Below are 13,318 nucleotides of genomic sequence, written 5' to 3' on the forward strand. Positions count from 1 at the left end.
TCAGTTGAATACCAGCGGAGAAAGGAATCTTATCTGCCCTCAACTCGCAACACTATACGACAGGAAAGTGAGTTTTGTAGAAACTAACACAGAGCAGTGTTGTAATACGACAGGACGATTTTAATGAAATTTGTTGAACACATTTGGTTAAAAAAACAAAGTGAGCGGTGTTTCGAGTTTTCACCGAATCGCAGGATGGATTCTTTGACGGTAGCCACGCTTGCGGTGGCATTCGTGGTGTTGTACCGGATAATCGACATCGCCGTCAAGCTGTTAAAGATTGTATTGCTCTCCGAATTCCCCCCTACTGCTGAGGAACTGCCAAATCTGCCTTTCATAGGCCATGTGTATCTCTTCGTCGGCAGCAATGAGTGTGAGTGAAAATCTTATGTCGTCGAATTGGTCAATAAATCTCGAGTAACGAATAATATTATACTTCGACTCTATGAAACGTGCAATTGCAGCTATATCAAAGAACCTATTTAAACTGGGGGAAATGTATCCTGCATTATTCCGACTCTGCATTGGACGTTATTCAATGTTCTTCACAACTCATTCTGAAGATCTGAAGGTATGGTAGCCTGATGATAATCGAACGCAAATAAAACAGTGGGATCTGAAATGATTCGTCATTTCAGGAAATACTCCTCAGTCCGAAGACCATTGAAAAACATTACGTATACAACTTCGCACGACCCTGTGTGGGGGACGGATTAGTCACTGCTCCTGGTAAGTGAACGATGTCACTTTGCTATCTAATTTCATCTGAGATGTCGGAGTCAGGAAAGGATTGCCTTGATCTCATTGTCAGTAAATTTTCGATCGTGTCTGTTGTATCGAAGTGAAAATCCGTCAAATAAACTTAAGATTCGCTAGGGGTTGGTTCATATCTCAAACAAACAGATTAACATGAATAATACTTATGGGCCTCATGTCCCAGCGAAGATCGTCGAGCTAGCAAAGTGTGCGATTTCGATAACGAGTGACGCGAAATTTCATCAGTAGTTTCCCGAATCACTTTTTAAATTTATAAATCTTACGTCGACTCGAGTGAAAGACTTTTATTGCGGACAACCGAAATCAAATTACGGTAAATAGTAGTAACTCGTTGTTAAAAATGTTAGAAAAATAAAATCATTTTTTCCACGTGGAAGGTGGTTTCCTGTTGATATCCAAAATTGTTGCCGAATATTGGAGAATTTTTCCTTTCAGCGTCAATATGGGAAGTGCACCGAAAGCTGCTTCAGCCGTCCTTCAATTCCGTGGCTCTAAAATCTTTCGTCAAAACATTCGCCACACAGTCAGTGATACTGGCCAAGAAGATGGAGCAGCACTTGGACGGATCGGAATTTGAAATACACAGATACGTCTCGCTGTGTACATTGGACGCAATCTGTGGTAAGTCGGCTGTAATTTCGCAAAAAATCAATTATACCCAAGTGAACGATACACTTTTCCCAGCCTAAGGTACGATTACATACATACATATTTTACGTGTCACAGTGACGGCTATGGGTGTAGATTTGAAAGCACAGGAGAGCGAGGAATGTCGGTACGACGAAGCATTACGGAAGTAAGTCAATTGAAATGCCTTCCACATGGTTCGCTTAATTCCACGTTGTTTGCAAAGCTCGACACCTAATCACGGATTCATATTTTGTTAAACTCACTAATGCAAGCCCTTGAATTGTGCAATAATTCTGTCTTTACAGCGTGTTTGCTAGTTTCGTTAAACGAACCTTTAGTCCTTGGCTGTACCCAGACTTCGTGTTCTACCGTACGCAACTTGGCAAGGACCAAAGGAAGCGCATAAAGTTTATACACGAGTTTGCTGATAACGTAAGTGCGAGACATCTTCATTAATGCAATCATGGTTTGGTGATTGAGCATTGGTTGAGTCATTTTGTGGATGAAAAGTATACCGTAACACCCGAATCCTTTGCGCAGTACTTCAACAGAGAATTAGGCAAGAATAATAGCAGCAGGGTAACTTCGATTCGGATTACGGAACAATCATTCGTCCAAAATTCACTTCTTTGACATATTGATTAGAAAATTTGACGTGACTGACAAGTCTGATATACGAGATGTTAACACTTTACCATGAATTTAGATTCGACATTTGTTTCCAACGGTAATCTGATGTCGCATTTTTACCGTTGCGCACATTTTCGTTCTGATATTGAACATACGTAATTTGCGAAATATTTCCCGTAAATATTTCCTAAGTAACAAACGCAGATACGGACGGACATGTCGTATCTGACACATTCTCGACACGTTGCAGAAATATTTCTAAAACATTTATGATGTGTTTCCCGTCATGCGGTTGGTTAGTATGCGAAATGAAGAACGTGTTTTTGAATTAACAGCAGGTTTCCTGAATTACCCTAACCTATCTATGGTCCCAAATGTCGAATAAAATGCCTATTCAAAGTTCTATGTGATACTTTGCATTTTTACGTCCTTCTCGGGATTTGAACCGAGATTTTCGCATCACTAGTCGCACGTCCTAACCACTACGCTATACTAGCGTTTAGAAAATCTCTTCAATTTTCCCTTCATTATTTCTGCCCAAGCAATAATGAATTTCACCAATAATAAAGTAACTAGGTATTCAAAAAAAAAAAAATTCAATTTAGTCGCACAGTATATTAAATGTATAGTATATTACAGGAGTATGGTTTCAAGTGAATTTGTCCAAAGTAATGAAAATGTTAGGGAGGATCTTAAATATGTATAAAATATTTCAGAAATATTCAATACGGTATGTTTGGATCGTCAACTGTTTAAAATATTTTCGAAACAATAAAACTGTTTCATTTGAAATAACATATTTCTCAAGTTTTTTCGAAATATCAGAATGTCATGTTGCAGATGACACATTTTTGAAACATATCAGATATATGCAAAGTATTACGTTGCAGTTGACGTATTACTAAAACTTATCCGAGAGTTTCAGTGATGACATTCTACTTGAAATATTTCAGAAGTATATTTGTTATGTCAAAAATATTATATTGCACTTCACATATGTCTGAAATATATTTATACCATCGAAAATGTAATATTGGACTTGAAATATTTCTGTAAGGTATCTCAAATATTGGTAATGTTATTACTGCAATTGACATATTTCTGAAACGTTTTAGAAATATTCCCGAGATGATGTAATGAATCTGAAATGTTGGAACATTTCTGAAATATTTCCGACATATTTCGTGCCGTGTGAGTACTGTTGGGTTCCCGTCAAGGGTTCAAGGATTCGTTTATCACGGGCAACCCACATGTTACAAGTTATAAACGACAAGCATGCTAGAGCAATTGTTGGTTCTTGTCTAGACTACGCATGAAAACAGGGTACTCGCATTGCGCAACAATTGATAGACGTCTGAATTGATAAGAATGTTCAACACAATTAGCATAAGCTACGAAGAATAAATTACCGAATTCCGATGTTTCATTTCAGGTGATACGACAGAAGAAAGCAGAAATCGTCCGGCCTGGTGATAAACGACTATCAACCGACGAAGAACAAGATGCAGCTGGCAAGTACCAAAAAATCCAGACACAGTCGTAAAGTGCCACGATTGAGTGCTTGTTTCGTAGGAGTGAGTTGCACTTGAGGCCTTCTGCTTTACACTTTTGATGAAATGCATACGGAAACCCAAATAATTGTAGATTTCCGGGGCCATTTGTGCATGAGTTAGGTGTGGTAGCTGTCTTTTTTTTAATTACCTAATCATTCATGTATCAGATGATTCCACAGCTGGACCTCAAGTACTGATAGAAAATCTCTTCAGACTATCCAACGAAAACCAAACGCTGACGGATAAAGAGGTCCGGGATCATGTCGATACGATCATCGCAGCCGTAAGTCTAACGCACTTGATACTGTTATTACGGCGTAGCTTCAAATAATTGTCATACTTGTCAGTTTTGTGAGTCATTGAGAACGGAACAGTAGATACAATATACACCATTGTTAACTCGCAATTGGAAACACGAATGCGCAATTGTACTCTTTCAGGGCAGCGATACAACGGCCATCACGATGAACTACGTGTTGTTGATGCTGGCATCCCATCAAGACATTCAGGTGTGTGTGTTATTCAAGTATACGTTACGTAGTGATCTTACGGAAACAAACATTGTGTGTGGTGCACCTCTTACAAGGCTCTGCTTACAATTAGTCGCTTTTCTTATAATCGGGCAGGAAAAAGTGTACCAGGAACTGTGCGACATTTTCGGAGAACATGTATTAAACGACGACAGTGAAGAGTTGCACATCACGATGGACGTCTTGGCGAGAATGACGTACATGGAGAGAGTGATCAAAGAAACTATGCGGCTGTTCCCGGTTGTGCCCCTAATGGCTCGGACGACAACGGACGATTTTGATTTAGGTTCGCAGGTTTCGGTCATTTTATCCATTTCTCTGCTATCGTATCTGAGTACGGGCCTGAAAAGCAAGTGATAGGTATATTGTTCGAAGAAGGTGGATCGGGTCACATCTAAAATGATCACCGGTTTTACAGGTCATCGTACATTTCTAAGAGGGACTTCGATCGTTCTCAACATTTTCGGGGTCCATAGGAGTGAGAAATACTGGCCCGATCCTCTGAAGTTTGATCCAGACAGATTCCTACCCGAAAGATTCGCGAGACAACAACCGTACTCATACTTACCATTTAGTGGGGGACGAAGAAATTGTGTCGGTAAGGAAAATAAAAGAGTTGACAATGATCTCATATTAGTATACTGTTGTTTCAATGAGATCCTCCGACATCATCATTCGTCTTCATGTTTGGTGTATTTTCAAGCGAAGAATGTTGCTCAGAGTTTGAAACAGGATTACAGAGGTACGGACGCAATGACTTTCAACGAGTTTCTTTCAATTTCAGGTTGGAAGTACGCTATGATGTTGATAAAGACGATCACCGCAACGATCCTCCGACGCTACGTTCTGACTAAGGATAAAGTAATGCCGGTCGAAGATTTACGGCTGACGTTCGATACTTTACTGAAATCTGTTGATCCTGTCACAATTAGGATTCAGCAACGCGTAAAATAACATGCTTTTCATTGAGGCAACTGCATACTGCATACTGCAACTGCATACTACTACCCGCATACGGGTGTCGATTATGTTTCGTATTATAGATTGCAAATAAAATGACAACACTTCACAATTGCATTGACGTTAAAATTGCAGGACGTTGATATTGATTGACGAAATATGGCTACACGTACGGAAATTGATTCGGCGGTAGATAATTTTCCTTCCCAGTAGATTGCGTTGGCAATGAAGAAGTTCAGGCCCGTAGCACGCTGCCCGAGCGGTAAGCTTCCGTGTTCTTGTAATGTGTTCTGTAAATAATGACCCCGCACCGTCAAGGGAGAAAACGAGACTGGAAGAATAACTATCTCGCTTACAGCTATAAAGTCTAATAAAACACTGGTAAGTTTGTCACGGCAAGAATTGTGCATTTTTTGTACCTCTTGAATTATAATCAGTACAGGTGTACAAAAGTTATGTCGATGCGAAAAACGTCTCAGGATAAAACATTATTGCAAAGTGCAAGTTTGAAGATGAAAGGAATAAATATGCCTAAAAATTAATTAGGATGAAAATAATCAAAAAAAAAAAAAAACTTTTCAAAATTTCATAACAGAGAAAGAAGTTTTCTAATGTTGACGAGTTTTTTATTTCATTTATTATGTGTGAATTGAAAAATCATTTCATATGGTTATTGGAAATTGAAAGATCTTTACAAGAGGGAGTTCTGTAAGTAAAACATCGATGATCACAAATGTAACGTAACAATGTCAACGAAATTCTACTCTTGAAACAGCAATGCAAAACATTTCGCGGAATGAAAAAATTGGTCCAGCTTTAGCAGTAATTTTATTTATCACGTACAGATACGATATTTATACGCAAAAAATTGTCAAAGTTTCCGATACATTCTCGTACATTTTTGAAAATCTGAGTGTCAGTATCAACATTAGATATTTTAATTACGCGCGTTTATTGGGATACAGATCAAGGATCTTTTTTGTTTGATCGAAGTACTTTCTGGCTAGACTGTGAGCATGACTTGGAAAGACTTTTAAAGTTTCTTTCCAATGTTCCTATATGAACAGTGTACACGTATACACGCGTATATGTGTATGTATTATATACGTAAGCTCCGGTAAAGAGGACTACATTAATATCATGCTGCAAGCATACGATAAGTTTTCCCGCGCGTCAGCTCTCAACCGGGTAACTTTTTTGCTTCATCGATTTTCATGAAGCCCAAAGTATGTTGTAGACGAACAGCTTGTCGAGTGTTCCTAGTCCAAAACTATTAAGACTCGCGCTGAGCATGCGTCTTATTCAACATATTTCCTGATCGATATGCGGCGATGCGTATATTTTATTTGAAAACCTGAATCATTGTGCGCTTCGCTAACTCGATTTTTGTGGAATCCGGGTGCAGCGCCAGGTGTATTGACGTGGGAAAACGATCAAAAGAAGACTGAATTAGATAAATCAACAGAGGATCGAGGAGGATACTGCACTAGAAATTTCGTATTACAGCGCAGGGAATTTTTAATCCTCATAAGCACTGATAATGTTACGAAATGGTATTCAAAACTTTCAGAACGTTTTCTCCTATTTCATTTTTTTGAGCATTTTGGCACGATTTTTCGAAAACGGAGCTTCCGATTGATTTGAAATTTGAACAACATGTTCATTATTTGCGTCATTTTCGAGCCATGCTCGAAAGTTTCCGAGATTGCAGGGTGCAAAAAGTTTCCGGTTCAGATGTCAGCAGATAATACGTTAAAAAGAACTTATTCCTTCCATCAGAATTAATCAGTAGAATATTTTTCACAAATCTTTTTTCCAACGAGTCTCTTAACAGAGCGCTAATTAAAACCATGATGCGATTTAACTCAACCAGTCATCCATGCGAATTTAAAGCATGCCAGTTCTGCATATTATTGTAACACACGATGTGAACTTACGACTTTTTAATGATTTCTCGCTCAAATGAGTAATCGTCATCAGAACAGACACGTGCATTTCCTCTTCTCCATTTTGATTTCCTCATCCGGCACGCGTGAGTGCACGCATCCCCTGTTTGCAATTATAGGAATGACTTGGGGCGCATAAATGCGGCCACGTCGTAGTCCCTCAAAGAGAGCCAGAAAGCCAGAAAACTATCCGGTTACCTACAGTGAGATTCTGACGTAGGTAGTCACGTTCCAACGTCAACGACACATAACTGGCTTCTGCATGCTGCAGCTGTCGGCTTACACCGTGTAAGCATGGCTTTTGCTGTGAGTGTCCAAACCCATGCACCCCATGCCAGCCCTCGGTTTCAGTAGGGGAAAATCTCTGGGGGTGTATTTATAAGCGGAATCCATTCACTAGAGGGATTTTTCAAGTAATTATTCTTCGTTTATTTCTGTAAATGTCTGTACGTCGCTCGTGGCTCCTTCTAGCTATTCGAATATTGGAAGGGAGATAAGATAACGTGGTTGAAAGGAAATAGACTCGTAACAAACACATGAGACATCCGGAGATCAGACGGCTTCGACCTTTTCGAGGTAAGTACATTGATTCGCTGAAAAAAAGCTGACCACAAATGACGGTGTGCAGGTTTATGTAGTGTTGATTGGGCAGTTTTAGTCCCTTTGATGAGGATGGTATCGAATCTGCATCACCGAATTTCCGTTTTTTTTTTTTTTTTTTGGATAGCGGTGCAACCAATTGTTGGACATCTGTGAATTTTATGAAGCGCAATGGCGAGTGATTAATCAAACTCGCATATATTCCGTACTTCGGAGAGCTTTCATTGTTTTGTAAATTCAAAAACACGGAGAGGAAATTTTACCGAGTATAAGAACAAACGACAGTGTCAAGTAAGAGTTGCAGGTTCACCGGAGTTCTTGAATACCGTGCACAGTACAGGTTAATGAAACAAGCTCTATGGTTTTTGGGGTGAAACATAGTGTCTGAATAAAGCAAGAGACGGCGGCGGTTCCAACAGTGAATCCAATTTAAAAACTGAACTAGAATCAACGTGAGAAACGGCTGAAGTTACGCCCCACCGCTGCTTTGCGCTTACCGCAGAGACAATTTGCCCCTAAACGTACCCAACGTAGAAGGGTTTTCAACCATGGACACTTTGAGCGCACGTGTTCATGGCTATCCGACAATATATGTACGTGTTTCGGTTCTAATTAAGGCAACAAACGAATGAACGCTCGTTCTACAAGGCGAAACAAATTACAGGTGAAGCCTATGAAGCCTAGTAGTTGGCACTGAATACACCACAGACACGAAGTCCGTGCCTTTGCACGTGTGTGAATCACGTGTGGGCACCACAGGAGTTTTCTCTAGTGTCGAGCACCCCTTCGTTTTTCATTGACGCGTGTTCACCCCGCGCAAAAAGTACTTTTCGCGATGTCAACTTGCAAGTGTCTAAATTTTTTACTCGCCTTCACGATTCTCTTTCCGGTTGTCAGGCCTGCACGACGAATTATTCATCGGCCACTGTATGTTTGATTACCATCGGCTGTCGACAGTGTCAAAGAATTCATCATACAGAGTGAATTGCTAACGACAGAATGGTCCGACATCTGCTACAATTTAACGCGCATGCGTTGTAATCCAAGAGCAGCTGTTCCCCAGGGCAACCAACCCTCATGAACGTAACCTCAAAAATTTTGACAGTTATCACTGGGAGTTGTGTTCGACTCGGCCAGTTGTAAAAATTTTTCACGTTATACATATCGCGGCGAACTGTCGTCTGAATTTATGACGGTTGGTCATCGTGGTCGACAACTACTCTCGGATCGTAGCGCATGCGCATTAAATTGTGGCAGAAGCAAGAAATTGAACATTACTCTCACCACCCTAAGTTAATCCAGTAATCTCAAAGGATTTTTTTCGCCATATTTCTCTTGCGAAAAATTTAAAAATTTACCAGGATACGTATTTTTTTCTTGCCCAAATTATATGATTCTCACATGTTAAATAAATGAATATCGTAAACGCATCTGACCGTTCTAGTCGAGGCGCGCTGAACGATGTAACGTTGAAATCTCGGAACACGTGGATCCCAAAAGAAATTGAATAAAACTTGTCGGAATTACTTTGTAATACAAATATAAGTAAAGTTTACCACCTGAAAACACTTGCTTATTATTGGAAATTAAAAAAATTTCACGAAGAAAAATGTTCAATTAATAAAAAGCAAGGGCATATGGTAAGCTTTGATTCTAATTCGATTTCGAAGGGATTGCGAAAAGTTTCATGAAAATTATACGAACAGACGGTGAAAGATTTGCATCTTCCGCCGTTAAAAATTATTGAGACTTTGCTCAGGGTTACTTAAGGTTATCCTTGAATTACACGCGTGTGTTTTGACTTTTTGATCCGCCAAATTGAGTGCTCTGGCAATATCCCGAAGGAACAGTCGTTGCGTGGAAGTATTGTGGTGAAGGCTTACCTTGAGTAGGCTTCCGTATACCAATTTACAGTCTGAGCAACAATGAACACGACACGCATAAAGGAATACACCTTTCATTCCAAGTCCCTCCCAGGAGATTGACAGTGTCCTTGCTTTTTGCTCTGCGTTGATCACAATGACAGCTGCAGTATTGGACGAAATTGACACAACCACAGTTTGATGTTGCACTTCGAAACAGGATTTTAAAAAGAAAGTTAGCGTTGACTCGAGCTCACTCCGAAATATATTCCGGCGCTTTTCTAATCGGAGAGATCTTCCCGGGAAGAATTCTCGTCGTTACACTTTGGAAGGATGTGGTAGTTATAGAAGGTGTGCATTTACTTAATTTACTGTTAATATTTACAAGTGCATTTACTATTTCACCACTTTAATTAACGGGACAGAAACAGAACCAACTGTGACAGCGACACTTGACAACCAAAAATCACTATTACGAAAAGCAGCAAGTTGCCAATACAACGACCGATTCCGAAGCCCGTCACAGATCAACTGATCTAGGTCAATGCTCGAGCTGTCGAACTCGTCTGTGTTGATTCCCCCACTATTCCCGGCCTTATTTACATACTTCCCTCGAAGCGATCAGCTGATCGTTGGTCGCACGGCCATATTGATACAATGACACGGAAACTTCCGAATCAAAAAATCAACAATCAATATCGTATCGCTTGGGTATTATCCAAGATTTTTTAACGCTCATTGGACGATATTTTTTGGGCCAGAATGTGATTGACCTCACTTCGGTTCCTGTTAAACGGTTAAGATCATTTTATTTTCTACTCCGAGACATTAGAGCCACCGCGACCAGCTTAACGTAGCCATGGCAACGTCGAGCTAGAGACGAGAATTCAGCTCGGCAGCTGATCTACGTCTCTAAAATCTCTTTTTCTCTCTTCTTTCCTTCCTTCCTTTCGTGTACTCACTCGCTTTCCATCTTCCGCTTTGCCATTTCTACATTTGTTTCCCTCCCCATCATAGTTCTCATGCCTTCAAAAATCCCGTTTCATTATCAAATAATTCACAACTTGTATACTCAAAGCTCTGCTTTCGATCAGAAGCCATCGTAGAGTAATCGATTTACCGATTTGTTACAGGACTTCAAAAGATACACCACGAATAAATACATCGAAAGTTTTCTGTGACACTTCTTTCGTTGTTTTATTCTTGTCATATTATACTCGAATATTGGGCAATATTTCCCCTAATTATATTTCGAACGCTTATGTGACTGCTCTTTGACAAATCATTTTTCGTTGACGGGGTGCTTGGAAATAATTGCTGTTAACACCGTTCCTTGAAATAAAGCAAAAAATATTATCTTGTTATTCGAACAGTTTTGACAAGATTGAGAATTACGAGATATTCCTTTGTGGGCACATGTCTTGGCAGATTCTACGACGACTTTTACCGAAGTAGCAAGATAACTAACGTAAAATTTTGCGAATAGTCTTTTTTTCGATGCATTCTAATATTACTTTCTTCCTTCTTATTATTGATTCTTAACCCGATATTTATACCGATTGTTGTGGTGTAAAAAGAGCCTCGTCTCAATTTTTGGTAGTTTCTAAAGTCATCCGGGATTTAAAACGACTGTAATATTTATATGCAGAATAATGAATAGCAAAATATTCAGGAGATTATTTTTGGAATCTGATAATTGCAGATAAACTGTCCTCCAATCTGATCAGTACTGCATGAATCGCCCTTTGAAGCAATATCGAGGCTGCTTTCACACTCTCAGATGGAAAGACGTAAATTTTCACGGTTGGTTGATAAATGCCTGGTCTGATCAAAACACTACATTATGATGAAATTCTTCGCAGGTTGCCTTACTTTGCGTCAGATTTTCTTGCTTCTTAGAGTTCCAAGTAACGGGCATACATGAAAGAGAAAATGAAGAAAGACTTACCCGAAGTATGTCGGAACCGGATTCCCTGGGGGTTGTAAGTTTTCTTCAACAAATTTAATACACGAATAGGTAACATACTCAGAATATGTGTTTTCTCCTTCTTTCGTATCTTGTTCGTGAATTCTGAGAGACAGATTTCATCCCTGCTTCTAAATTAGCTATTTTACTGATACGAGTGCTGAGTATCGAACGCGGCCGATATGGACACATTTTCTGGGATACGTAAAGACTTCGGTAATCGATAGTAACAAGTACGGCGATCGAAAGAACGTTCCTCAGAGATTTATTCAGAAGGTGATTGGTGGAACACAGTCGAAATCTTTTTCACCAAAGCAAACACATCCATGGACGCGTTGATTTTATTGTTTGTATCGGTTGATAATTGTTTTCTCGCCAAACACGAAAAAAAAGTTACTGTTGCAAATTACTTCTTCAATTCTTGTAACTAACTGCATTTTTTTTTCTCATTTGTTAATTGGAACGTCGAGCTACAAGCTTGGAGCATTTCTGTAGTAACTGTAAAAGAAAACTACGATAGCTTTGAGCGAAAACTTATGAAATGAGTGGTGAGGTGAAATCTTATTTATACATGTGTGTCAAGTGTTATGATAATTATAATGTATAATTCCAAGTAACGTTAAAGTGAATTTTTTCTCAAGACGTCATTCATTCTCAATTTTATTTTTCTTGCGTGTAAAACGTTACTTAATAATCCACTCTATTCAATCTTTATTTATTGCTGATTGGTTACATACGTTATTCGGTGAGTTTCTAAATTTTTACCAATATACGGAGAAAAATCTATTGCAGAACTTATATGATAGAAATAATGGGATGTTGATTTAAATCAGCGTAACCATCCACCACAAGTTTTTTTGTTTTTGGAATAACACCAAAAGATCAAAACGAATTCGAAGCATACTATAACCAAAACACAAATTTCAGTGTCATGTAGTATTTAAATATTGTAGGATTCGCTATTATTTCATTCGATCAGTCCTCGATCTATGTATCTAATTTACATTTCGACTGTAGCTTCTAAGATAAATTTAGTAATAGGCATATGAAACATCAGAACGCGAGACTCGACTGAAAGATCAGCTGCGTTAAATGTGTAAGTGAAAATAAAGGGTGTGAGGGACCGGAATAAATGAAACTTGAGTGTTAAAATCGTATGAATAAACGATTGACGTACAAATGCAAATGAAACTTTTCAACCCTGTTTTATTGGCAAAAACCTCCGGGACTAGAATAATTCATCGTCCAAACAAGAAAAACGTACCTACAAAACAATCTTAAAAATGACTGTGAATTTACAACACATTTACCGTACCAAAGAGTTTGTTAATTTACGAAATTAGGTTGCAAATTTACAAATTCGGTGCAGTGACGTAAATTACCATATATTTGACTTGAATTAGCAATGAAATATTTTGATTTTACTAAAATTTATAGGAAAATTGCAAAACAGTACTTTGAATGTACTAAATAGTGTAATAAATTTGTTATGTTTGTAAATGAAATAAACAGTAAGTATACGGTGAATTCACTGTTCTGTACCCGAATAAAACTTCCGAAACAATGTAGGAAGTTCCGTACAGAAATTCTTAACAACGCGTGTACGTGTAAACAAGGTTTCGATGTACCGAGTTACATCACTGGGCACCAGGTGCGCGGCTGTCGGCGGTTTGGGCGGGAAATTTGAAAAGTCACTATCCATAACTCGTCGTGATCGTCTTTGGGTACGAAACGGTTAGATGTAAAACGTCCCCAGGAGTACAAGGGTGCGTCCCTTCCACCCATTAAGTGTGTATTATATATATAACGGACCATTAGGGATGGTCGAGCATTCTGCGAGCGATTGCCGGACGGTAATGGGTCC

General features: G+C 39.0%; 1 protein-coding gene across 1 annotated transcript; it reads left to right on the forward strand.

Annotated features, from left to right (window-relative positions):
• Positions 1-5,189, forward strand: LOC124305546 (cytochrome P450 4C1-like). The gene is made up of 13 exons (XM_046765122.1): positions 1-67; positions 162-373; positions 465-571; positions 639-729; positions 1,213-1,398; positions 1,504-1,573; positions 1,713-1,839; positions 3,470-3,548; positions 3,758-3,873; positions 4,031-4,099; positions 4,217-4,406; positions 4,539-4,718; positions 4,905-5,189. The coding sequence occupies exons 2-13, from the start codon at positions 196-198 to the stop codon at positions 5,072-5,074; spliced, it is 1,563 nt and encodes a 520-aa protein (XP_046621078.1). The 5' UTR covers positions 1-67; positions 162-195; the 3' UTR covers positions 5,075-5,189.
• Positions 5,190-13,318: the final 8,129 nt, after the last annotated feature.

Source organism: Neodiprion virginianus, chromosome 5, assembly GCF_021901495.1.
Source record: "Neodiprion virginianus isolate iyNeoVirg1 chromosome 5, iyNeoVirg1.1, whole genome shotgun sequence".
NCBI classification, from domain to species: domain Eukaryota; kingdom Metazoa; phylum Arthropoda; class Insecta; order Hymenoptera; family Diprionidae; genus Neodiprion; species Neodiprion virginianus.